This window comes from Halichoeres trimaculatus, unplaced genomic scaffold (assembly GCF_033239565.1).
Source record: "Halichoeres trimaculatus isolate MK-OKI-2021-1 unplaced genomic scaffold, fHalTri1.1 fHalTri1_scaffold_2, whole genome shotgun sequence".
Lineage (NCBI taxonomy): Eukaryota > Metazoa > Chordata > Actinopteri > Labriformes > Labridae > Halichoeres > Halichoeres trimaculatus.
In genome coordinates, this window is record NW_027437180.1 from 29,563,030 (window position 1) to 29,587,101 (window position 24,072).

A 24,072-nucleotide genomic window follows, 5' to 3' on the forward strand; every position below is an offset into this window, starting at 1 on the left:
ATTGGGACTGTTGTCTTAAGCATTGTAGAGCTTTGATCTGGAGTTGATGTTTTTGGCAGCAGTGATGTGGTTGGTTGCACTGAAGTGGTTTCAATAGGTGTTGATGTTGTTGTGACTCCAGCTAAAGTTGAACTGGCTTCTGTTGGTGTTGGAGAAGACTTCCCAAGTGTCACAGATGTGGTTATTGGGACTGTTGTCTCAAGCATTGTAGAGCTTTGATCTAGAGTTGATGTTTTTGGCAGCATTGATGTGGTTGGTTGTACTGAAGTGGTTTCAATAGGCGTTGATGATGTTGTGACTCTGGCTAAAGTTGTACTTGCTTCTGTTGGTGTTGGTGTTGGTGAAGACTTCCCAAGTGTCACAGATGTGGTTACTGGGACTGTTGTCTCAAGAATTGTAGAGCTTTGATCTAAAGTTGATGTTTTTGGCAGCAGTGATGTGGTTGGTTGTACTGAAGTGGTTTCAATAGGCGTTGATGTTGTAGTGACTCCGGCTGAAGTTGAACTGCCTTGAGATGTTAAAGGTGTTGTAAATGTAGTTTTCACAGGGGCTTGAGTGGGTGCTGATACAGCTGCAAAGAGGATTCATAATATTATGTAATTCTGATTATCTGTTTTGTTCAAAGGAATCATTTCAACCATTATTAAAGAGAAGATTGACTTTTTATTTAATGTATTGTCTTTTCAAGATCTTACTTGTGACAACAATGGAGGATGTGTTGATGCCAAGGGAGAAATTTGAGCTGGAAGCAGCGGCCACTAAAGTTTCAGCCACAGAACTGGTATTTGGTAGTGAGCCGGCATCATTAAATACCAGTTCAGCATCGACTTTAACAGATCCTTTACTGTAGAGAAAATGTTAGAAGAAATAAGTCACACCATGGCATAGTCCAGTGGAGTTGCTCATTTTCTTTTTTATGTTTTACACCGGTCATGGCCCCTTTGTTTGACCCATCAGAATGTAAAAATAAATGAGAGCTCCCCAAAAGGATTAATGTATTAGTACATTTCAAGAAACAAATTTAAAAAAAGCTACACCGTCGGAAAAAACAAACAAACATAAAGTGTCATATACGTACCTGAAACCCTTGATCACTGTTCTGTTGAAGCGAGCTCCAAATTGAGCTGAATAAACTTGGTCCAGCTGTGAAAGCAAAATTTGGAGAATGATTGCAAAGTTTAAAGGGAAAATAAGTATCTTTTTTTGTATGCAATGGAAAACACTAAAAAGTTAAGTTCAGTTTCACATTTTGTGTTGGATTAACATCACAAATGCATTGAAGAACTGGTGTTGACAGCAGTGTGTTAGAAATTTGGCAAATGATGGTAATCAATGAAGACAGTGAAGGCTTACCGCTTTGGACACTTTGCCTTCCAGTGCCTTGAACTCTGGTGAGGATGTATTTGATAACTCTTCAGTGAAATTCTGCTGCACTTTGAACACCAGAGCTATTTTAGGCTCAGGCGGTGGGGCTGGGGTTGTGGTTGTTTCCAAGGCAGTAGATGTTGCAATTGATGATGGTGTTGCTGAATTTGTACTAGGATTGGAGGTGTGTTTTGAGGTAAATATTGTTGGTTGGAAAGATGTGGTTGGTTGCACTGGAGTGGTTTCAATGAATGATGGTGTTGAAGTGACTGCTTCCAAAGTTGTACTCGCTTCTGTTGCTTTTGGTGTTGGAGAAGACTTCCCAAGTGTCACAGATGTGGTTACTGGGACTGTTGTCTCAAGCATTGTAGAGCTTTGATCTAGAGTTGATGTTTTTGGCAGCAGTGATGTGGTTGGTTGTACTGAAGTGGTTTCAATAGGCGTTGATGTTGTAGTGACTCCTGCCAAAGTTGTTCTGGCTTCTGTTGCTGTTGGTGTTGGAGAAGACTTCCCAAGTGTCACAGATGTGGTTACTGGGACTGTTGTTTCAAGCATTGTAGAGCTTTGATCTAGAGTTGATGTTTTTGGCAGCAGAGATGTGGTTGGTTGTACTGAAGTGGTTTCAATAGGTGTTGATGTTGTAGTGACTCCGGCTAAAGTTGTACTGGCTTCTGTTGCTGTTTGTGTTGGAGAAGACTTCCCAAATGTCACAGATGTGGTTACTGGGACTGTTGTCTCAAGCATTGTAGAGCTTTGATGTAGAGTTGATGTTTCTGGCAGCAGTGATGTGGTTGGTTGTACTGAAGTGGTTTCAATAGGCGTTGAGGATGTAGTGACTCCGGCTAAAGTTGTACTGGCTTCTGCTGCTGTTGGTGTTGGAGAAGACTTCCCAAGTGTCACAGATGTGGTTATTGGGACTGTTGTTTCAAGCATTGTAGAGCTTTGATGTAGAGTTGATGTTTTTGGCAGCAGAGATGTGGTTGGTTGCACTGAAGTGGTTTCAATAGGCGTTGGTGATGTTGAGACTCCAGCTAAAGTTGTACTGGCTTCTGTTGGTGTTGGAGAAGACTTCCCAAGTGTGACAGATGTGGTTATTGGGACTGTTGTCTCAAGCATTGTAGAGCTTTGATCTAGAGTTGATGTTTTTGGCAGCAGTGATGTGGTTGGTTGCACTGAAGTGGTTTCAATAGGCGTTGATGTTGTTGTGACTCCAGCTAAAGTTGTACTGGCTTCTGTTGCTGTTTGTGTTGGAGAAGACTTCCCAAATGTCACAGATGTGGTTACTGGGACTGTTGTCTCAAGCATTGTAGAGCTTTGATCTGGAGTTGATGTTTTTGGCAGCAGTGATGTGGTTGGTTGCACTGAAGTGGTTTCAATAGGTGTTGATGTTGTTGTGACTCCAGCTAAAGTTGAACTGGCTTCTGTTGGTGTTGGAGAAGACTTCCCAAGTGTCACAGATGTGGTTATTGGGATTGTTGTCTCAAGCATTGTAGAGCTTTGATCTAGAGTTGATGTTTTTGGCAGCATTGATGTGGTTGGTTGTACTGAAGTGGTTTCAATAGGCGTTGATGATGTTGTGACTCTGGCTAAAGTTGTACTTGCTTCTGTTGGTGTTGGTGTTGGTGAAGACTTCCCAAGTGTCACAGATGTGGTAACTGGGACTGTTGTCTCAAGCATTGTAGAGCTTTGATGTAGAGTTGATGTTTCTGGCAGCAGTGATGTGGTTGGTTGTACTGAAGTGGTTTCAATAGGCGTTGAGGATGTAGTGACTCCAGCTAAAGTTGTACTGGCTTCTGCTGCTGTTGGTGTTGGAGAAGACTTCCCAAGTGTCACAGATGTGGTTATTGGGACTTTTGTTTCAAGCATTGTAGAGCTTTGATGTTGAGTTGATGGTTTTGGCAGCAGAGATGTGGTTGGTTGCACTGAAGTGGTTTCAATAGGCGTTGGTGATGTTGAGACTCCAGCTAAAGTTGTACTGGCTTCTGTTGGTGTTGGAGAAGACTTCCCAAGTGTGACAGATGTGGTTATTGGGACTGTTGTCTCAAGCATTGTAGAGCTTTGATCTAGAGTTGATGTTTTTGGCAGCAGTGATGTGGTTGGTTGTACTGAAGTGGTTTCAATAGGTGTTGATGTTGTAGTGACTGCTGCAAAAGTTGTACTGCCTTGAGATGTTAAAGGTGTTGTAAATGTAGTTTTCACAGGGGCTTGAGTGGGTGCTGATACAGCTGCAAAGAGGATTCATAATATTATGTAAAGCTGATTATCTGTTTTGTTCAAAGGAATCATTTCAAACATTATTAAAGAGAAGATGGACTTTTGATTTAATGTATTGTCTTTTCAAGATCTTACTTGTGACAACAATGGAGGATGTGTTGATGCCAAGGGAGAAATTTGAGCTGGAAGCAGCGGCCACTAAAGTTTCAGCCACAGAACTGGTATTTGGTAGTGAGCCGGCATCATTAAATACCAGTTCAGCATCGACTTTAACAGATCCTTTACTGTAGAGAAAATGTTAGAAAAAATAAGTCACACCATGGCATAGTCCAGTGGAGTTGCTCATTTTCTTGATTATGTTTTACACCGGTCATGGCCCCTTTGTTTGACCCATCAGAATGTAAAAATAAATGAGAGCTCCCCAAAAGGATTAATGTATTAGTACATTACGAGAAACAAATTTTAAAAAAGCTACACCGTTGGAAAAAAAACAAACATAAAAGTGTCATATACGTACCTGAAACCCTTGATCACTGTTCTGTTGAAGCGAGCTCCAAATTGAGCTGAATAAACTTGGTCCAGCTGTGAAAGCAAAATTTGGAGAATGATTGCAAAGTTTAAAGGGAAAATAAATATCTTTTTTTGTATGCAATGGAAAACACTAAAAAGTTAAGTTCAGTTTCACATTTTGTGTTGGATTAACATCACAAATGCATTGAAGAACTGGTGTTGACAGCAGATTGTTAGAAATTTGGCAAATGATGGTAATCAATGAAGACAGTGAAGACTTACCGCTTTGGACACTTTGCCTTCCAGTGCCTTGAACTCTGGTGAGGATGTATTTGATAACTCTTCAGTGAAATTCTGCTGCACTTTGAACACCAGAGCTATTTTAGGCTCAGGCGGTGGGGCTGGGGTTGTGGTTGTTTCCAAGGCAGTAGATGTTGCAATTGATGATGGTGTTGCTGAATTTGTACTAGGATTGGAGGTGTGTTTTGGGGTAAATGTTGTTGGTTGGAAAGATGTGGTTGGTTGCACTGAAGTGGTTTCAATGAATGATGGTGTTGAAGTGACTGCTTCCAAAGTTGTACTCGCTTCTGTTGCTTTTGGTGTTGGAGAAGACTTCCCAAGTGTCACAGATGTGGTTACTGGGACTGTTGTCTCAAGCATTGTAGAGCTTTGATCTAGAGTTGATGTTTTTGGCAGCAGTGATGTGGTTGGTTGTACTGAAGTGGTTTCAATAGGCGTTGATGTTGTAGTGACTCCTGCTAAAGTTGTTCTGGCTTCTGTTGCTGTTGGTGTTGGAGAAGACTTCCCAAGTGTCACAGATGTGGTTACTGGGACTGTTGTCTCAAGCATTGTAGAGCTTTGATCTAGAGTTGATGTTTTTGGCAGCAGAGATGTGGTTGGTTGTACTGAAGTGGTTTCAATAGGTGTTGATGTTGTAGTGACTCCGGCTAAAGTTGTACTGGCTTCTGTTGCTGTTTGTGTTGGAGAAGACTTCCCAAATGTCACAGATGTGGTTACTGGGACTGTTGTCTCAAGCATTGTAGAGCTTTGATGTAGAGTTGATGTTTCTGGCAGCAGTGATGTGGTTGGTTGCACTGAAGTGGTTTCAATAGGCGTTGGTGATGTTGAGACTCCAGCTAAAGTTGTACTGGCTTCTGCTGGCGTTGAGGAAGACTTCCCAAGTGTCACAGATGTGGTTACTGGGACTGTTGTCTCAAGCATTGTAGAGCTTTGATCTAGAGTTGATGTTTTTGGCAGCAGTGATGTGGTTGGTTGTACTGAAGTGGTTTCAATAGGCGTTGATGTTGTAGTGACTCCTGCTAAAGTTGTTCTGGCTTCTGTTGCTGTTGGTGTTGGAGAAGACTTCCCAAGTGTCACAGATGTGGTTACTGGGACTGTTGTCTCAAGCATTGTAGAGCTTTGATCTAGAGTTGATGTTTTTGGCAGCAGAGATGTGGTTGGATGTACTGAAGTGGTTTCAATAGGTGTTGATGTTGTAGTGACTCCGGCTAAAGTTGTACTGGCTTCTGTTGCTGTTTGTGTTGAAGAAGACTTCCCAAATGTCACAGATGTGGTTACTGGGACTGTTGTTTCAAGCATTGTAGAGCTTCGATGTAGAGTTGATGTTTCTGGCAGCAGTGATGTGGTTGGTTGTACTGAAGTGGTTTCAATAGGCGTTGAGGATGTAGTGACTCCTGCTAAAGTTGTACTGGCTTCTGCTGCTGTTGGTGTTGGAGAAGACTTCCCAAGTGTCACAGATGTGGTTATTGGGACTGTTGTTTCAAGCATTGTAGAGCTTTGATCTAGAGTTGAAGTTTTTGGCAGCAGTGATGTGGTTGGTTGAACTGAAGTGGTTTCAATAGGTGTTGATGTTGTAGTGACTCCAGCTAAAGTTGTACTGGCTTCTGTTGGTGTTGGAGAAGACTTCCCAAGTGTCACAGAAGTGGTTATTGGGACTGTTGTCTCAAGCATTGTAGAGCTTTGATCTAGAGTTGATGTTTTTGGCAGCAGTGATGTGGTTGGTTGCACTGAAGTGGTTTCAATAGGCGTTGATGTTGTTGTGACTCCAGCTAAAGTTGTACTGGCTTCTGCTGGCGTTGGAGAAGACTTCCCGATAGTCACAGATGTGGTTACTGGGACTGTTGTCTCAAGCATTGTAGAGCTTTGATCTAAAGTTGATGTTTTTGGCAGCAGTGATGTGGTTGGTTGTACTGAAGTGGTTTCAGTAGGCATTGATGTTGTAGTGACTGCTGCAAAAGTTGTACTGCCTTGAGATGTTAAAGGTGTTGTAAATGTAGTTTTCACAGGGGCTTGAGTGGGTGCTGATTCAGCTGCAAAGAGGATTCATAATATTATGTAAAGCTGATTATCTGTTTTGTTCAAAGGAATCATTTCAACCATTATTAAAGAGAAGATGGACTTTTAATTTAATGTATTGTCTTTTCAAGATCTTACTTGTGACAACAATGGAGGATGTGTTGATGCCAAGGGAGAAATTTGAGCTGGAAGCAGCGGCCACTAAAGTTTCAGCCACAGAACTGGTATTTGGTAGTGAGCCGGCATCATTAAATACCAGTTCAGCATCGACTTTAACAGATCCTTTACTGTAGAGAAAATGTTAGAAAAAATAAGTCACACCATGGCATAGTCCAGTGGAGTTGCTCATTTTCTTGATTATGTTTTACACCGGTCATGGCCCCTTTGTTTGACCCATCAGAATGTAAAAATAAATGAGAGCTCCCCAAAAGGATTAATGTATTAGTACATTACGAGAAACAAATTTAAAAAAAGCTACACCGTCGGAAAAAAAACAAACATAAAAGTGTCATATACGTACCTGAAACCCTTGATCACTGTTCTGTTGAAGCGAGCTCCAAATTGAGCTGAATAAACTTGGTCCAGCTGTGAAAGCAAAATTTGGAGAATGATTGCAAAGTTTAAAGGGAAAATAAATATCTTTTTTTGTATGCAATGGAAAACACTAAAAAGTTAAGTTCAGTTTCACATTTTGTGTTGGATAAACATCACAAATGCATTGAAGAACTGGTGTTGACAGCAGATTGTTAGAAATTTGGCAAATGATGGTAATCAATGAAGACAGTGAAGACTTACCGCTTTGGACACTTTGCCTTCCAGTGCCTTGAACTCTGGTGAGGATGTATTTGATAACTCTTCAGTGAAATTCTGCTGCACTTTGAACACCAGAGCTATTTTAGGCTCAGGCGGTGGGGCTGGGGTTGTGGTTGTTTCCAAGGCAGTAGATGTTGCAATTGATGATGGTGTTGCTGAATTTGTACTAGGATTGGAGGTGTGTTTTGGGGTAAATGTTGTTGGTTGGAAAGATGTGGTTGGTTGCACTGAAGTGGTTTCAATGAATGATGGTGTTGAAGTGACTGCTTCCAAAGTTGTACTCGCTTCTGTTGCTTTTGGTGTTGGAGAAGACTTCCCAAGTGTCACAGATGTGGTTACTGGGACTGTTGTCTCAAGCATTGTAGAGCTTTGATCTAGAGTTGATGTTTTTGGCAGCAGTGATGTGGTTGGTTGTACTGAAGTGGTTTCAATAGGCGTTGATGTTGTAGTGACTCCTGCTAAAGTTGTTCTGGCCTCTGTTGCTGTTGGTGTTGGAGAAGACTTCCCAAGTGTCACAGATGTGGTTACTGGGACTGTTGTCTCAAGCATTGTAGAGCTTTGATCTAGAGTTGATGTTTTTGGCAGCAGTGATGTGGTTGGTTGTACTGAAGTGGTTTCAATAGGCGTTGATGTTGTAGTGACTCCTGCTAAAGTTGTTCTGGCCTCTGTTGCTGTTGGTGTTGGAGAAGACTTCCCAAGTGTCACAGACGTGGTTACTGGGACTGTTGTTTCAAGCATTGTCGAGCTTTGATGTTGAGTTGATGTTTTTGGCAGCAGAGATGTGGTTGGTTGCACTGAAGTGGTTTCAATAGGCGTTGGTGATGTTGAGACTCGAGCTAAAGTTGTACTGGCTTCTGTTGGTGTTGGAGAAGACTTCCCAAGTGTGACAGATGTGGTTATTGGGACTGTTGTCTCAAGCATTGTAGAGCTTTGATCTAGAGTTGATGTTTTTGGCAGCAGTGATGTGGTTGGTTGTACTGAAGTGGTTTCAATAGGCGTTGATGTTGTAGTGACTGCTGCAAAAGTTGTACTGCCTTGAGATGTTAAAGGTGTTGTAAATGTAGTTTTCACAGGGGCTTGAGTGGGTGCTGATACAGCTGCAAAGAGGATTCATAATATTATGTAAAGCTGATTATCTGTTTTGTTCAAAGTAATCATTTTAACCATTATTAAAGAGAAGATGGACTTTTAATTTAATGTATTGTCTTTTCAAGATCTTACTTGTGACAACAATGGAGGATGTGTTGATGCCAAGGGAGAAATTTGAGCTGGAAGCAGCGGCCACTAAAGTTTCAGCCACAGAACTGGTATTTGGTAGTGAGCCGGCATCATTAAATACCAGTTCAGCATCGACTTTAACAGATCCTTTACTGTAGAGAAAATGTTAGAAAAAATAAGTCACACCATGGCATAGTCCAGTGGAGTTGCTCATTTTCTTGATTATGTTTTACACCGGTCATGGCCCCTTTGTTTGACCCATCAGAATGTAAAAATAAATGAGAGCTCCCCAAAAGGATTAATGTATTAGTACATTACGAGAAACAAATTTAAAAAAAGCTACACCGTCGGAAAAAAAACAAACATAAAAGTGTCATATACGTACCTGAAACCCTTGATCACTGTTCTGTTGAAGCGAGCTCCAAATTGAGCTGAATAAACTTGGTCCAGCTGTGAAAGCAAAATTTGGAGAATGATTGCAAAGTTTAAAGGGAAAATAAATATCTTTTTTTGTATGCAATGGAAAACACTAAAAAGTTAAGTTCAGTTTCACATTTTGTGTTGGATAAACATCACAAATGCATTGAAGAACTGGTGTTGACAGCAGATTGTTAGAAATTTGGCAAATGATGGTAATCAATGAAGACAGTGAAGACTTACCGCTTTGGACACTTTGCCTTCCAGTGCCTTGAACTCTGGTGAGGATGTATTTGATAACTCTTCAGTGAAATTCTGCTGCACTTTGAACACCAGAGCTATTTTAGGCTCAGGCGGTGGGGCTGGGGTTGTGGTTGTTTCCAAGGCAGTAGATGTTGCAATTGATGATGGTGTTGCTGAATTTGTACTAGGATTGGAGGTGTGTTTTGGGGTAAATGTTGTTGGTTGGAAAGATGTGGTTGGTTGCACTGAAGTGGTTTCAATGAATGATGGTGTTGAAGTGACTGCTTCCAAAGTTGTACTCGCTTCTGTTGCTTTTGGTGTTGGAGAAGACTTCCCAAGTGTCACAGATGTGGTTACTGGGACTGTTGTCTCAAGCATTGTAGAGCTTTGATCTAGAGTTGATGTTTTTGGCAGCAGTGATGTGGTTGGTTGTACTGAAGTGGTTTCAATAGGCGTTGATGTTGTAGTGACTCCTGCTAAAGTTGTTCTGGCCTCTGTTGCTGTTGGTGTTGGAGAAGACTTCCCAAGTGTCACAGATGTGGTTACTGGGACTGTTGTCTCAAGCATTGTAGAGCTTTGATCTAGAGTTGATGTTTTTGGCAGCAGTGATGTGGTTGGTTGTACTGAAGTGGTTTCAATAGGCGTTGATGTTGTAGTGACTCCTGCTAAAGTTGTTCTGGCCTCTGTTGCTGTTGGTGTTGGAGAAGACTTCCCAAGTGTCACAGACGTGGTTACTGGGACTGTTGTTTCAAGCATTGTCGAGCTTTGATGTTGAGTTGATGTTTTTGGCAGCAGAGATGTGGTTGGTTGCACTGAAGTGGTTTCAATAGGCGTTGGTGATGTTGAGACTCGAGCTAAAGTTGTACTGGCTTCTGTTGGTGTTGGAGAAGACTTCCCAAGTGTGACAGATGTGGTTACTGGGACTGTTGTCTCAAGCATTGTAGAGCTTTGATCTAGAGTTGATGTTTTTGGCAGCAGTGATGTGGTTGGTTGTACTGAAGTGGTTTCAATAGGCGTTGATGTTGTAGTGACTGCTGCAAAAGTTGTACTGCCTTGAGATGTTAAAGGTGTTGTAAATGTAGTTTTCACAGGGGCTTGAGTGGGTGCTGATACAGCTGCAAAGAGGATTCATAATATTATGTAAAGCTGATTATCTGTTTTGTTCAAAGTAATCATTTTAACCATTATTAAAGAGAAGATGGACTTTTAATTTAATGTATTGTCTTTTCAAGATCTTACTTGTGACAACAATGGAGGATGTGTTGATGCCAAGGGAGAAATTTGAGCTGGAAGCAGCGGCCACTAAAGTTTCAGCCACAGAACTGGTATTTGGTAGTGAGCCGGCATCATTAAATACCAGTTCAGCATCGACTTTAACAGATCCTTTACTGTAGAGAAAATGTTAGAAAAAATAAGTCACACCATGGCATAGTCCAGTGGAGTTGCTCATTTTCTTGATTATGTTTTACACCGGTCATGGCCCCTTTGTTTGACCCATCAGAATGTAAAAATAAATGAGAGCTTCCCAAAAGGATTAATGTATTAGTACATTACGAGAAACAAATTTAAAAAAAGCTACACCGTCGGAAAAAAAACAAACATAAAAGTGTCATATACGTACCTGAAACCCTTGATCACTGTTCTGTTGAAGCGAGCTCCAAATTGAGCTGAATAAACTTGGTCCAGCTGTGAAAGCAAAATTTGGAGAATGATTGCAAAGTTTAAAGGGAAAATAAATATCTTTTTTTGTATGCAATGGAAAACACTAAAAAGTTAAGTTCAGTTTCACATTTTGTGTTGGATAAACATCACAAATGCATTGAAGAACTGGTGTTGACAGCAGATTGTTAGAAATTTGGCAAATGATGGTAATCAATGAAGACATTGAAGACTTACCGCTTTGGACACTTTGCCTTCCAGTGCCTTGAACTCTGGTGAGGATGTATTTGATAACTCTTCAGTGAAATTCTGCTGCACTTTGAACACCAGAGCTATTTTAGGCTCAGGCGGTGGGGCTGGGGTTGTGGTTGTTTCCAAGGCAGTAGATGTTGCAATTGATGATGGTGTTGCTGAATTTGTACTAGGATTGGAGGTGTGTTTTGGGGTAAATGTTGTTGGTTGGAAAGATGTGGTTGGTTGCACTGAAGTGGTTTCAATGAATGATGGTGTTGAAGTGACTGCTTCCAAAGTTGTACTCGCTTCTGTTGCTTTTGGTGTTGGAGAAGACTTCCCAAGTGTCACAGATGTGGTTACTGGGACTGTTGTCTCAAGCATTGTAGAGCTTTGATCTAGAGTTGATGTTTTTGGCAGCAGTGATGTGGTTGGTTGTACTGAAGTGGTTTCAATAGGCGTTGATGTTGTAGTGACTCCTGCTAAAGTTGTTCTGGCTTCTGTTGCTGTTGGTGTTGGAGAAGACTTCCCAAGTGTCAGAGATGTGGTTATTGGGACTGTTGTCTCAAGCATTGTAGAGCTTTGATCTAGAGTTGATGTTTTTGGCAGCAGTGATGTGGTTGGTTGCACTGAAGTGGTTTCAATAGGCGTTGATGTTGTTGTGACTCCAGCTAAAGTTGTACTGGCTTCTGCTGGCGTTGAGGAAGACTTCCCAAGTGTCACAGATGTGGTTACTGGGACTGTTGTCTCAAGCATTGTAGAGCTTTGATCTAGAGTTGATGTTTTTGGCAGCAGTGATGTGGTTGGTTGTACTGAAGTGGTTTCAATAGGCGTTGATGTTGTAGTGACTGCTGCAAAAGTTGTACTGCCTTGAGATGTTAAAGGTGTTGTAAATGTAGTTTTCACAGGGGCTTGAGTGGGTGCTGATACAGCTGCAAAGAGGATTCATAATATTATGTAAAGCTGATTATCTGTTTTGTTCAAAGGAATCATTTCAAACATTATTAAAGAGAAGATGGACTTTTAATTTAATGTATTGTCTTTTCAAGATCTTACTTGTGACAACAATGGAGGATGTGTTGATGCCAAGGGAGAAATTTGAGCTGGAAGCAGCGGCCACTAAAGTTTCAGCCACAGAACTGGTATTTGGTAGTGAGCCGGCATCATTAAATACCAGTTCAGCATCGACTTTAACAGATCCTTTACTGTAGAGAAAATGTTAGAAAAAATAAGTCACACCATGGCATAGTCCAGTGGAGTTGCTCATTTTCTTGATTATGTTTTACACCGGTCATGGCCCCTTTGTTTGACCCATCAGAATGTAAAAATAAATGAGAGCTCCCCAAAAGGATTAACGTATTAGTACATTACGAGAAACAAATTTTAAAAAAGCTACACCGTTGGAAAAAAAACAAACATAAAAGTGTCATATACGTACCTGAAACCCTTGATCACTGTTCTGTTGAAGCGAGCTCCAAATTGAGCTGAATAAACTTGGTCCAGCTGTGAAAGCAAAATGTGGAGAATGATTGCAAAGTTTAAAGGGAAAATAAATATCTTTTTTTGTATGCAATGGAAAACACTAAAAAGTTAAGTTCAGTTTCACATTTTGTGTTGGATAAACATCACAAATGCATTGAAGAACTGGTGTTGACAGCAGATTGTTAGAAATTTGGCAAATGATGGTAATCAATGAAGACAGTGAAGACTTACCGCTTTGGACACTTTGCCTTCCAGTGCCTTGAACTCTGGTGAGGATGTATTTGATAACTCTTCAGTGAAATTCTGCTGCACTTTGAACACCAGAGCTATTTTAGGCTCAGGCGGTGGGGCTGGGGTTGTGGTTGTTTCCAAGGCAGTAGATGTTGCAATTGATGATGGTGTTGCTGAATTTGTACTAGGATTGGAGGTGTGTTTTGAGGTAAATGTTGTTGGTTGGAAAGATGTGGTTGGTTGCACTGAAGTGGTTTCAATGAATGATGGTGTTGAAGTGACTGCTTCCAAAGTTGTACTCGCTTCTGTTGCTTTTGGTGTTGGAGAAGACTTCCCAAGTGTCACAGATGTGGTTACTGGGACTGTTGTCTCAAGCATTGTAGAGCCTTGATCTAGAGTTGATGTTTTTGGCAGCAGTGATGTGGTTGGTTGTACTGAAGTGGTTTCAATAGGCGTTGATGTTGTAGTGACTCCTGCTAAAGTTGTTCTGGCTTCTGTTGCTGTTGGTGTTGGAGAAGACTTCCCAAGTGTCACAGATGTGGTTACTGGGACTGTTGTCTCAAGCATTGTAGAGCTTTGATCTAGAGTTGATGTTTTTGGCAGCAGAGATGTGGTTGGATGTACTGAAGTGGTTTCAATAGGTGTTGATGTTGTAGTGACTCCGGCTAAAGTTGTACTGGCTTCTGTTGCTGTTTGTGTTGGAGAAGACTTCCCAAATGTCACAGATGTGGTTACTGGGACTGTTGTTTCAAGCATTGTAGAGCTTTGATGTAGAGTTGATGTTTCTGGCAGCAGTGATGTGGTTGGTTGTACTGAAGTGGTTTCAATAGGTGTTGAGGATGTAGTGACTCCGGCTAAAGTTGTACTGGCTTCTGCTGCTGTTGGTGTTGGAGAAGACTTCCCAAGTGTCACAGATGTGGTTATTGGGACTGTTGTTTCAAGCATTGTAGAGCTTTGATGTTGAGTTGATGATTTTGGCAGCAGAGATGTGGTTGGTTGCACTGAAGTGGTTTCAATAGGCGTTGGTGATGTTGAGACTCCAGCTAAAGTTGTACTGGCTTCTGTTGGTGTTGGAGAAGACTTCCCAAGTGTGACAGATGTGGTTATTGGGACTGTTGTCTCAAGCATTGTAGAGCTTTGATCTAGAGTTGATGTTTTTGGCAGCAGTGATGTGGTTGGTTGCACTGAAGTGGTTTCAATAGGCGTTGATGTTGTAGTGACTCCTGCTAAAGTTGTTCTGGCTTCTGTTGCTGTTGGTGTTGGAGAAGACTTCCCAAGTGTGACAGATGTGGTTACTGGGACTGTTGTCTCAAGCATTGTAGAGCTTTGATCTAGAGTTGATGTTTTTGGCAGCAGTGATGTGGTTGGTTGCACTGAAGTGGTTTCAATAGGCGTTGATGTTGTTGTGACTCCAGCTAAAGTTGTACTGGCTTCTGCTGGCGTTGGAGAAGACTTCCCAATAGTCACAGATGTGGTTACTGGGACTGTTGTCTCAAGCATTGTAGAGCTTTGATCTAAAGTTGATGTTTTTGGCAGCAGTGATGTGGTTGGTTGTACTGAAGTGGTTTCAATAGGCGTTGATGTTGTAGTGACTGCTGCAAAAGTTGTACTGCCTTGAGATGTTAAAGGTGTTGTAAATGTAGTTTTCACAGGGGCTTGAGTGGGTGCTGATACAGCTGCAAAGAGGATTCATAATATTATGTAAAGCTGATTATCTGTTTTGTTCAAAGTAATCATTTTAACCATTATTAAAGAGAAGATGGACTTTTAATTTAATGTATTGTCTTTTCAAGATCTTACTTGTGACAACAATGGAGGATGTGTTGATGCCAAGGGAGAAATTTGAGCTGGAAGCAGCGGCCACTAAAGTTTCAGCCACAGAACTGGTATTTGGTAGTGAGCCGGCATCATTAAATACCAGTTCAGCATCGACTTTAACAGATCCTTTACTGTAGAGAAAATGTTAGAAAAAATAAGTCACACCATGGCATAGTCCAGTGGAGTTGCTCATTTTCTTGATTATGTTTTACACCGGTCATGGCCCCTTTGTTTGACCCATCAGAATGTAAAAATAAATGAGAGCTTCCCAAAAGGATTAATGTATTAGTACATTACGAGAAACAAATTTAAAAAAAGCTACACCGTCGGAAAAAAAACAAACATAAAAGTGTCATATACGTACCTGAAACCCTTGATCACTGTTCTGTTGAAGCGAGCTCCAAATTGAGCTGAATAAACTTGGTCCAGCTGTGAAAGCAAAATTTGGAGAATGATTGCAAAGTTTAAAGGGAAAATAAATATCTTTTTTTGTATGCAATGGAAAACACTAAAAAGTTAAGTTCAGTTTCACATTTTGTGTTGGATAAACATCACAAATGCATTGAAGAACTGGTGTTGACAGCAGATTGTTAGAAATTTGGCAAATGATGGTAATCAATGAAGACATTGAAGACTTACCGCTTTGGACACTTTGCCTTCCAGTGCCTTGAACTCTGGTGAGGATGTATTTGATAACTCTTCAGTGAAATTCTGCTGCACTTTGAACACCAGAGCTATTTTAGGCTCAGGCGGTGGGGCTGGGGTTGTGGTTGTTTCCAAGGCAGTAGATGTTGCAATTGATGATGGTGTTGCTGAATTTGTACTAGGATTGGAGGTGTGTTTTGGGGTAAATGTTGTTGGTTGGAAAGATGTGGTTGGTTGCACTGAAGTGGTTTCAATGAATGATGGTGTTGAAGTGACTGCTTCCAAAGTTGTACTCGCTTCTGTTGCTTTTGGTGTTGGAGAAGACTTCCCAAGTGTCACAGATGTGGTTACTGGGACTGTTGTCTCAAGCATTGTAGAGCTTTGATCTAGAGTTGATGTTTTTGGCAGCAGTGATGTGGTTGGTTGTACTGAAGTGGTTTCAATAGGCGTTGATGTTGTAGTGACTCCTGCTAAAGTTGTTCTGGCTTCTGTTGCTGTTGGTGTTGGAGAAGACTTCCCAAGTGTCAGAGATGTGGTTACTGGGACTGTTGTCTCAAGCATTGTAGAGCTTTGATCTAGAGTTGATGTTTTTGGCAGCAGAGATGTGGTTGGTTGTACTGAAGTGGTTTCAATAGGTGTTGATGTTGTAGTGACTCCGGCTAAAGTTGTACTGGCTTCTGTTGCTGTTTGTGTTGGAGAAGACTTCCCAAATGTCACAGATGTGGTTACTGGGACTGTTGTCTCAAGCATTGTAGAGCTTTGATCTAGAGTTGATGTTTTTGGCAGCAGTGATGTGGTTGGTTGTACTGAAGTGGTTTCAATAGGCGTTGAGGATGTAGTGACTCCGGCTAAAGTTGTACTGGCTTCTGCTGCTGTTGGTGTTGGAGAAGACTTCCCAAGTGTCACAGATGTGGTTATTGGGACTGTTGTTTCAAGCATTGTAGAGCTTTGATCTAGAGTTGAAGTTTTTGGCAGCAGTGATGTGGTTGGTTGAACTGAAGTGGTTTCAATAGGTGTTGATGTTGTAGTGACTCCAGCTAAAGTTGTACTGGCTTCTGTTGGTGTTGGAGAAGACTTCCCAAGTGTCACAGAAGTGGTTATTGGGACTGTTGTCTCAAGCATTGTAGAGCTTTGATCTAGAGTTGATGTTTTTGGCAGCAGTGATGTGGTTGGTTGCACTGAAGTGGTTTCAATAGGCGTTGATGTTGTAGTGACTCCTGCTAAAGTTGTTCTGGCTTCTGTTGCTGTTGGTGTTGGAGAAGACTTCCCAAGTGTCACAGATGTGGTTACTGGGACTGTTGTCTCAAGCATTGTAGAGCTTTGATCTAGAGTTGATGTTTTTGGCAGCAGAGATGTGGTTGGATGTACTGAAGTGGTTTCAATAGGCGTTGATGTTGTAGTGACTGCTGCAAAAGTTGTACTGCCTTGAGATGTTAAAGGTGTTGTAAATGTAGTTTTCACAGGGGCTTGAGTGGGTGCTGATACAGCTGCAAAGAGGATTCATAATATTATGTAAAGCTGATTATCTGTTTTGTTCAAAGGAATCATTTCAACCATTATTAAAGAGAAGATGGACTTTTAATTTAATGTATTGTCTTTTCAAGATCTTACTTGTGACAACAATGGAGGATGTGTTGATGCCAAGGGAGAAATTTGAGCTGGAAGCAGCGGCCACTAAAGTTTCAGCCACAGAACTGGTATTTGGTAGTGAGCCGGCATCATTAAATACCAGTTCAGCATCGACTTTAACAGATCCTTTACTGTAGAGAAAATGTTAGAAAAAATAAGTCACACCATGGCATAGTCCAGTGGAGTTGCTCATTTTCTTGATTATGTTTTACACCGGTCATGGCCCCTTTGTTTGACCCATCAGAATGTAAAAATAAATGAGAGCTCCCCAAAAGGATTAATGTATTAGTACATTACGAGAAACAAATTTAAAAAAAGCTACACCGTCGGAAAAAAAACAAACATAAAAGTGTCATATACGTACCTGAAACCCTTGATCACTGTTCTGTTGAAGCGAGCTCCAAATTGAGCTGAATAAACTTGGTCCAGCTGTGAAAGCAAAATTTGGAGAATGATTGCAAAGTTTAAAGGGAAAATAAATATCTTTTTTTGTATGCAATGGAAAACACTAAAAAGTTAAGTTCAGTTTCACATTTTGTGTTGGATAAACATCACAAATGCATTGAAGAACTGGTGTTGACAGCAGATTGTTAGAAATTTGGCAAATGATGGTAATCAATGAAGACATTGAAGACTTACCGCTTTGGACACTTTGCCTTCCAGTGCCTTGAACTCTGGTGAGGATGTATTTGATAACTCTTCAGTGAAATTCTGCTGCACTTTGAACACCAGAGCTATTTTAGGCTCAGGCGGTGGGGCTGGGGTTGTGGTTGTTTCCAAGGCAGTAGATGTTGCAATTGATGATGGTGTTGCTGAATTTGTACTAGGATTGGAGGTGTGTTTTGAGGTAAATGTTGTTGGTTGGAAAGATGTGGTTGGTTGCACTGAAGTGGTTTCAATGAATGATGGTGTTGAAGTGACTGCTTCCAAAGTTGTACTCGCTTCTGTTGCTTTTGGTGTTGGAGAAGACTTCCCAAGTGTCACAGATGTGGTTACTGGGACTGTTGTCTCAAGCATTGTAGAGCTTTGATCTAGAGTTGATGTTTTTGGCAGCAGTGATGTGGTTGGTTGTACTGAAGTGGTTTCAATAGGCGTTGATGTTGTAGTGACTCCTGCTAAAGTTGTTCTGGCTTCTGTTGCTGTTGGTGTTGGAGAAGACTTCCCAAGTGTCACAGATGTGGTTACTGGGACTGTTGTCTCAAGCATTGTAGAGCTTTGATCTAGAGTTGATGTTTTTGGCAGCAGAGATGTGGTTGGATGTACTGAAGTGGTTTCAATAGGTGTTGATGTTGTAGTGACTCCGGCTAAAGTTGTACTGGCTTCTGTTGCTGTTTGTGTTGAAGAAGACTTCCCAAATGTCACAGATGTGGTTACTGGGACTGTTGTTTCAAGCATTGTAGAGCTTTGATGTAGAGTTGATGTTTCTGGCAGCAGTGATGTGGTTGGTTGTACTGAAGTGGTTTCAATAGGCGTTGAGGATGTAGTGACTCCTGCTAAAGTTGTACTGGCTTCTGCTGCTGTTGGTGTTGGAGAAGACTTCCCAAGTGTCACAGATGTGGTTATTGGGACTGTTGTTTCAAGCATTGTAGAGCTTTGATCTAGAGTTGAAGTTTTTGGCAGCAGTGATGTGGTTGGTTGAACTGAAGTGGTTTCAATAGGTGTTGATGTTGTAGTGACTCCAGCTAAAGTTGTACTGGCTTCTGTTGGTGTTGGAGAAGACTTCCCAAGTGTCACAGAAGTGGTTATTGGGACTGTTGTCTCAAGCATTGTAGAGCTTTGATCTAGAGTTGATGTTTTTGGCAGCAGTGATGTGGTTGGTTGCACTGAAGTGGTTTCAATAGGCGTTGATGTTGTTGTGACTCCAGCTAAAGTTGTACTGGCTTCTGCTGGCGTTGGAGAAGACTTCCCGATAGTCACAGATGTGGTTACTGGGACTGTTGTCTCAAGCATTGTAGAGCTTTGATCTAAAGTTGATGTTTTTGGCAGCAGTGATGTGGTTGGTTGTACTGAAGTGGTTTCAGTAGGCATTGATGTTGTAGTGACTGCTGCAAAAGTTGTACTGCCTTGAGATGTTAAAGGTGTTGTAAATGTAGTTTTCACAGGGGCTTGAGTGGGTGCTGATACAGCTGCAAAGAGGATTCATAATATTATGTAAAGCTGATTATCTGTTTTGTTCAAAGGAATCATTTCAACCATTATTAAAGAGAAGATGGACTTTTAATTTAATGTATTGTCTTTTCAAGATCTTACTTGTGACAACAATGGAGGATGTGTTGATGCCAAGGGAGAAATTTGAGCTGGAAGCAGCGGCCACTAAAGTTTCAGCCACAGAACTGGTATTTGGTAGTGAGCCGGCATCATTAAATACCAGTTCAGCATCGACTTTAACAGATCCTTTACTGTAGAGAAAATGTTAGAAAAAATAAGTCACACCATGGCATAGTCCAGTGGAGTTGCTCATTTTCTTGATTATGTTTTACACCGGTCATGGCCCCTTTGTTTGACCCATCAGAATGTAAAAATAAATGAGAGCTCCCCAAAAGGATTAATGTATTAGTACATTACGAGAAACAAATTTAAAAAAAGCTACACCGTCGGAAAAAAAACAAACATAAAAGTGTCATATACGTACCTGAAACCCTTGATCACTGTTCTGTTGAAGCGAGCTCCAAATTGAGCTGAATAAACTTGGTCCAGCTGTGAAAGCAAAATTTGGAGAATGATTGCAAAGTTTAAAGGGAAAATAAATATCTTTTTTTGTATGCAATGGAAAACACTAAAAAGTTAAGTTCAGTTTCACATTTTGTGTTGGATAAACATCACAAATGCATTGAAGAACTGGTGTTGACAGCAGATTGTTAGAAATTTGGCAAATGATGGTAATCAATGAAGACAGTGAAGACTTACCGCTTTGGACACTTTGCCTTCCAGTGCCTTGAACTCTGGTGAGGATGTATTTGATAACTCTTCAGTGAAATTCTGCTGCACTTTGAACACCAGAGCTATTTTAGGCTCAGGCGGTGGGGCTGGGGTTGTGGTTGTTTCCAAGGCAGTAGATGTTGCAATTGATGATGGTGTTGCTGAATTTGTACTAGGATTGGAGGTGTGTTTTGGGGTAAATGTTGTTGGTTGGAAAGATGTGGTTGGTTGCACTGAAGTGGTTTCAATGAATGATGGTGTTGAAGTGACTGCTTCCAAAGTTGTACTCGCTTCTGTTGCTTTTGGTGTTGGAGAAGACTTCCCAAGTGTCACAGATGTGGTTACTGGGACTGTTGTCTCAAGCATTGTAGAGCTTTGATCTAGAGTTGATGTTTTTGGCAGCAGTGATGTGGTTGGTTGTACTGAAGTGGTTTCAATAGGCGTTGATGTTGTAGTGACTCCTGCTAAAGTTGTACTGGCTTCTGCTGCTGTTGGTGTTGGAGAAGACTTCCCAAGTGTCACAGATGTGGTTATTGGGACTGTTGTTTCAAGCATTGTAGAGCTTTGATGTTGAGTTGATGATTTTGGCAGCAGAGATGTGGTTGGTTGCACTGAAGTGGTTTCAATAGGCGTTGGTGATGTTGAGACTCCAGCTAAAGTTGTACTGGCTTCTGTTGGTGTTGGAGAAGACTTCCCAAGTGTGACAGATGTGGTTATTGGGACTGTTGTCTCAAGCATTGTAGAGCTTTGATCTAGAGTTGATGTTTTTGGCAGCAGAGATGTGGTTGGTTGAACTGAAGTGGTTTCAATAGGTGTTGATGTTGTAGTGACTCCAGCTAAAGTTGTACTGGCTTCTGTTGGTGTTGGAGAAGACTTCCCAAGTGTCACAGATGTGGTTACTGGGACTGTTGTCTCAAGCATTGTAGAGCTTTGATCTAGAGTTGATGTTTTTGGCAGCAGTGATGTGGTTGGTTGCACTGAAGTGGTTTCAATAGGCGTTGATGTTGTTGTGACTCCAGCTAAAGTTGTACTGGCTTCTGCTGGCGTTGGAGAAGACTTCCCAATAGTCACAGATGTGGTTACTGGGACTGTTGTCTCAAGCATTGTAGAGCTTTGATCTAGAGTTGATGTTTTTGGCAGCAGTGATGTGGTTGGTTGTACTGAAGTGGTTTCAATAGGCGTTGATGTTGTAGTGACTCCTGCTAAAGTTGTTCTGGCTTCTGTTGCTGTTGGTGTTGGAGAAGACTTCCCAAGTGTCACAGATGTGGTTACTGGGACTGTTGTCTCAAGCATTGTAGAGCTTTGATCTAGAGTTGATGTTTTTGGCAGCAGAGATGTGGTTGGATGTACTGAAGTGGTTTCAATAGGTGTTGATGTTGTAGTGACTCTGGCTAAAGTTGTTCTGGCTTCTGTTGCTGTTTGTGTTGGAGAAGACTTCCCAAATGTCACAGATGTGGTTATTGGGACTGTTGTTTCAAGCATTGTAGAGCTTTGATGTTGAGTTGATGTTTTTGGCAGCAGAGATGTGGTTGGTTGCACTGAAGTGGTTTCAATAGGCGTTGATGTTGTAGTGACTCCAGCTAAAGTTGTACTGGCTTCTGTTGGTGTTGGAGAAGACTTCCCAAGTGTGACAGATGTGGTTATTGGGACTGTTGTCTCAAGCATTGTAGAGCTTTGATCTAGAGTTGATGTTTTTGGCAGCAGTGATGTGGTTGGTTGCACTGAAGTGGTTTCAATAGGCGTTGGTGATGTTGAGACTCCAGCTAAAGTTGTACTTGCTTCTGCTGTTGTTGGAGAAGACTTCCCAAGTGTGACAGATGTGGTTATTGGGACTGTTGTCTCAAGCATTGTAGAGCTTTGATCTAGAGTTGATGTTTTTGGCAGCAGTGATGTGGTTGGTTGCACTGAAGTGGTTTCAATAGGCGTTGATGTTGTTGTGACTCCAGCTAAAGTTGTACTGGCTTCTGCTGGCGTTGGAGAAGACTTCCCAATAGTCACAGATGTGGTTACTGGGACTGTTGTCTCAAGCATTGTAGAGCTTTGATCTAAAGTTGATGTTTTTTGCAGCAGTGATGTGGTTGGTTGTACTGAAGTGGTTTCAATAGGCGTTGATGTTGTAGTGACTGCTGCAAAAGTTGTACTGCCTTGAGATGTTAAAGGTGTTGTAAATGTAGTTTTCACAGGGGCTTGAGTGGGTGCTGATACAGCTGCAAAGAGGATTCATAATATTATGTAAAGCTGATTATCTGTTTTGTTCAAAGTAATCATTTTAACCATTATTAAAGAGAAGATGGACTTTTAATTTAATGTATTGTCTTTTCAAGATCTTACTTGTGACAACAATGGAGGATGTGTTGATGCCAAGGGAGAAATTTGAGCTGGAAGCAGCGGCCACTAAAGTTTCAGCCACAGAACTGGTATTTGGTAGTGAGCCGGCATCATTAAATACCAGTTCAGCATCGACTTTAACAGATCCTTTACTGTAGAGAAAATGTTAGAAAAAATAAGTCACACCATGGCATAGTCCAGTGGAGTTGCTCATTTTCTTTATTATGTTTTACACCGGTCATGGCCCCTTTGTTTGACCCATCAGAATGTAAAAATAAATGAGAGCTCCCCAAAAGGATTAATGTATTAGTACATTACGAGAAACAAATTTAAAAAAAGCTACACCGTCGGAAAAAAAACAAACATAAAAGTGTCGTACCTGAAACCCTTGATCACTGTTCTGTTGAAGCGAGCTCCAAATTGAGCTGAATAAACTTGGTCCAGCTGTGAAAGCAGAATTTGGAGAATGATTGCAAAGTTTAAAGGGAAAATAAATATCTTTTTTTGTATGCAATGGAAAACACTAAAAAGTTAAGTTCAGTTTCACATTTTGTGTTGGATAAACATCACAAATGCATTGAAGAACTGGTGTTGACAGCAGATTGTTAGAAATTTGGCAAATGATGGTAATCAATGAAGACAGTGAAGACTTACCGCTTTGGACACTTTGCCTTCCAGTGCCTTGAACTCTGGTGAGGATGTATTTGATAACTCTTCAGTGAAATTCTGCTGCACTTTGAACACCAGAGCTATTTTAGGCTCAGGCGGTGGGGCTGGGGTTGTGGTTGTTTCCAAGGCAGTAGATGTTGCAATTGATGATGGTGTTGCTGAATTTGTACTAGGATTGGAGGTGTGTTTTGAGGTAAATGTTGTTGGTTGGAAAGATGTGGTTGGTTGCACTGAAGTGGTTTCAATGAATAATGGTGTTGAAGTGACTGCTTCCAAAGTTGTACTCGCTTCTGTTGCTTTTGGTGTTGGAGAAGACTTCCCAAGTGTCACAGAAGTGGTTACTGGGACTGTTGTCTCAAGCATTGTAGAGCTTTGATCTAGAGTTGATGTTTTTGGCAGCAGTGATGTGGTTGGTTGCACTGAAGTGGTTTCAATAAGCGCTGATGTTGTAGTGACTCCGGCTAAAGTTGTTCTGGCTTCTGTTGCTGTTGCTGTTGGAGAAGACTTCCCAAGTGTCACAGATGTGGTAACTGGGACTTTTGTTTCAAGCACTGTAGAGCTTTGATCTAGAGTTGATGTTTTTGGCAGCAGTGATGTGGTTGGTTGTACTGAAGTGGTTTCAATAGGCGTTGGTGATGTTGAGACTCCAGCTAAAGTTGTACTCGCTTCTGTTGGTGTTGGAGAAGACTTCCCAAGTGTGACAGATGTGGTTACTGGGACTTTTGTCTCAAGCATTGTAGAGCTTTGATCTAGAGTTGATGTTTTTGGCAGCAGTGATGTGGTTGGTTGTACTGAAGTGGTTTCAATAGGCGTTGATGTTGTAGTGACTCCAGCTAAAGTTGTACTGGCTTCTGCTGGTGTCGGAGAAGACTTCCCAATAGCCACAGATGTGGTTACTGGGACTGTTGTCTCAAGCATTGTAGAGCTTTGATCTGGAGTTGATGTTTTTGGCAGCAGTGATGTGGTTGGTTGTACTGAAGTGGTTTCAATAGGCGTTGGTGATGTTGTGACTCTGGCTAAAGTTGTACTGGCTTCTGTTGCTGTTGGTGTTGGAGAAGACTTCCCAAGTGTGACAGATGTGGTTACTGGGACTGTTGTCTCAAGCACTGTAGAGCTTTGATCTAGAGTTGATGTTTTTGGCAGCAGTGATGTGGTTGGTTGTACTGAAGTGGTTTCAATAGGCGTTGATGTTGTAGTGACTCCTGCTAAAGTTGTTCTGGCTTCTGTTGCTGTTGGTGTTGGAGAAGACTGCCCAAGTGTCACAGATGTGGTTACTGGGACTGTTGTCTCAAGCATTGTAGAGCTTTGATCTAGAGTTGATGTTTTTATTGGCAGTGATGTGGTTGGTTCTACTGAAGTGGTTTC

General features: G+C 41.4%; 1 protein-coding gene and 3 long non-coding RNA genes across 5 annotated transcripts; all 4 read right to left on the reverse strand.

The window, feature by feature from the left end:
• Window positions 1-285: 285 nt before the first annotated feature.
• LOC141787152 (uncharacterized) lies at window positions 286-1,229 on the reverse strand. The gene is made up of 3 exons (XR_012598039.1): window positions 1,079-1,229; window positions 696-844; window positions 286-571 (listed from the first exon to the last, which is right to left on the reverse strand). It is a non-coding gene; the product is annotated as an uncharacterized LOC141787152 (long non-coding RNA).
• A 230-nt stretch (window positions 1,230-1,459) lies between these two features.
• On the reverse strand, window positions 1,460-23,625 carry LOC141800298 (uncharacterized). Its single transcript, XM_074682735.1, has 21 exons — window positions 23,500-23,625; window positions 22,418-22,482; window positions 22,042-22,190; window positions 20,215-20,828; window positions 14,127-14,151; window positions 13,755-13,841; window positions 11,428-11,573; window positions 10,993-11,322; window positions 10,718-10,782; window positions 10,336-10,484; window positions 9,963-10,211; window positions 9,097-9,341; window positions 8,822-8,886; window positions 8,440-8,588; window positions 8,197-8,315; window positions 6,926-6,990; window positions 4,372-4,555; window positions 4,097-4,161; window positions 3,715-3,863; window positions 3,472-3,590; window positions 1,460-1,537 (listed from the first exon to the last, which is right to left on the reverse strand). Exons 1-21 carry the CDS (start codon window positions 23,623-23,625, stop codon window positions 1,460-1,462), a joined length of 3,243 nt encoding a protein of 1,080 aa, XP_074538836.1.
• Window positions 16,553-17,776, reverse strand: LOC141785329 (uncharacterized). The gene is made up of 4 exons (XR_012597516.1): window positions 17,431-17,776; window positions 17,156-17,220; window positions 16,774-16,922; window positions 16,553-16,649 (listed from the first exon to the last, which is right to left on the reverse strand). It is a non-coding gene; the product is annotated as an uncharacterized LOC141785329 (long non-coding RNA).
• LOC141785330 (uncharacterized) lies at window positions 18,821-19,877 on the reverse strand. Of its 2 annotated transcripts, XR_012597518.1 has the most exons (4): window positions 19,699-19,877; window positions 19,424-19,488; window positions 19,042-19,190; window positions 18,821-18,917 (listed from the first exon to the last, which is right to left on the reverse strand). It is a non-coding gene; the product is annotated as an uncharacterized LOC141785330 (long non-coding RNA). The 2 variants fall into 2 exon arrangements; XR_012597517.1 differs by lacking the exon at window positions 19,699-19,877 and having other exon boundaries at window positions 19,424-19,573.
• Window positions 23,626-24,072: the final 447 nt, after the last annotated feature.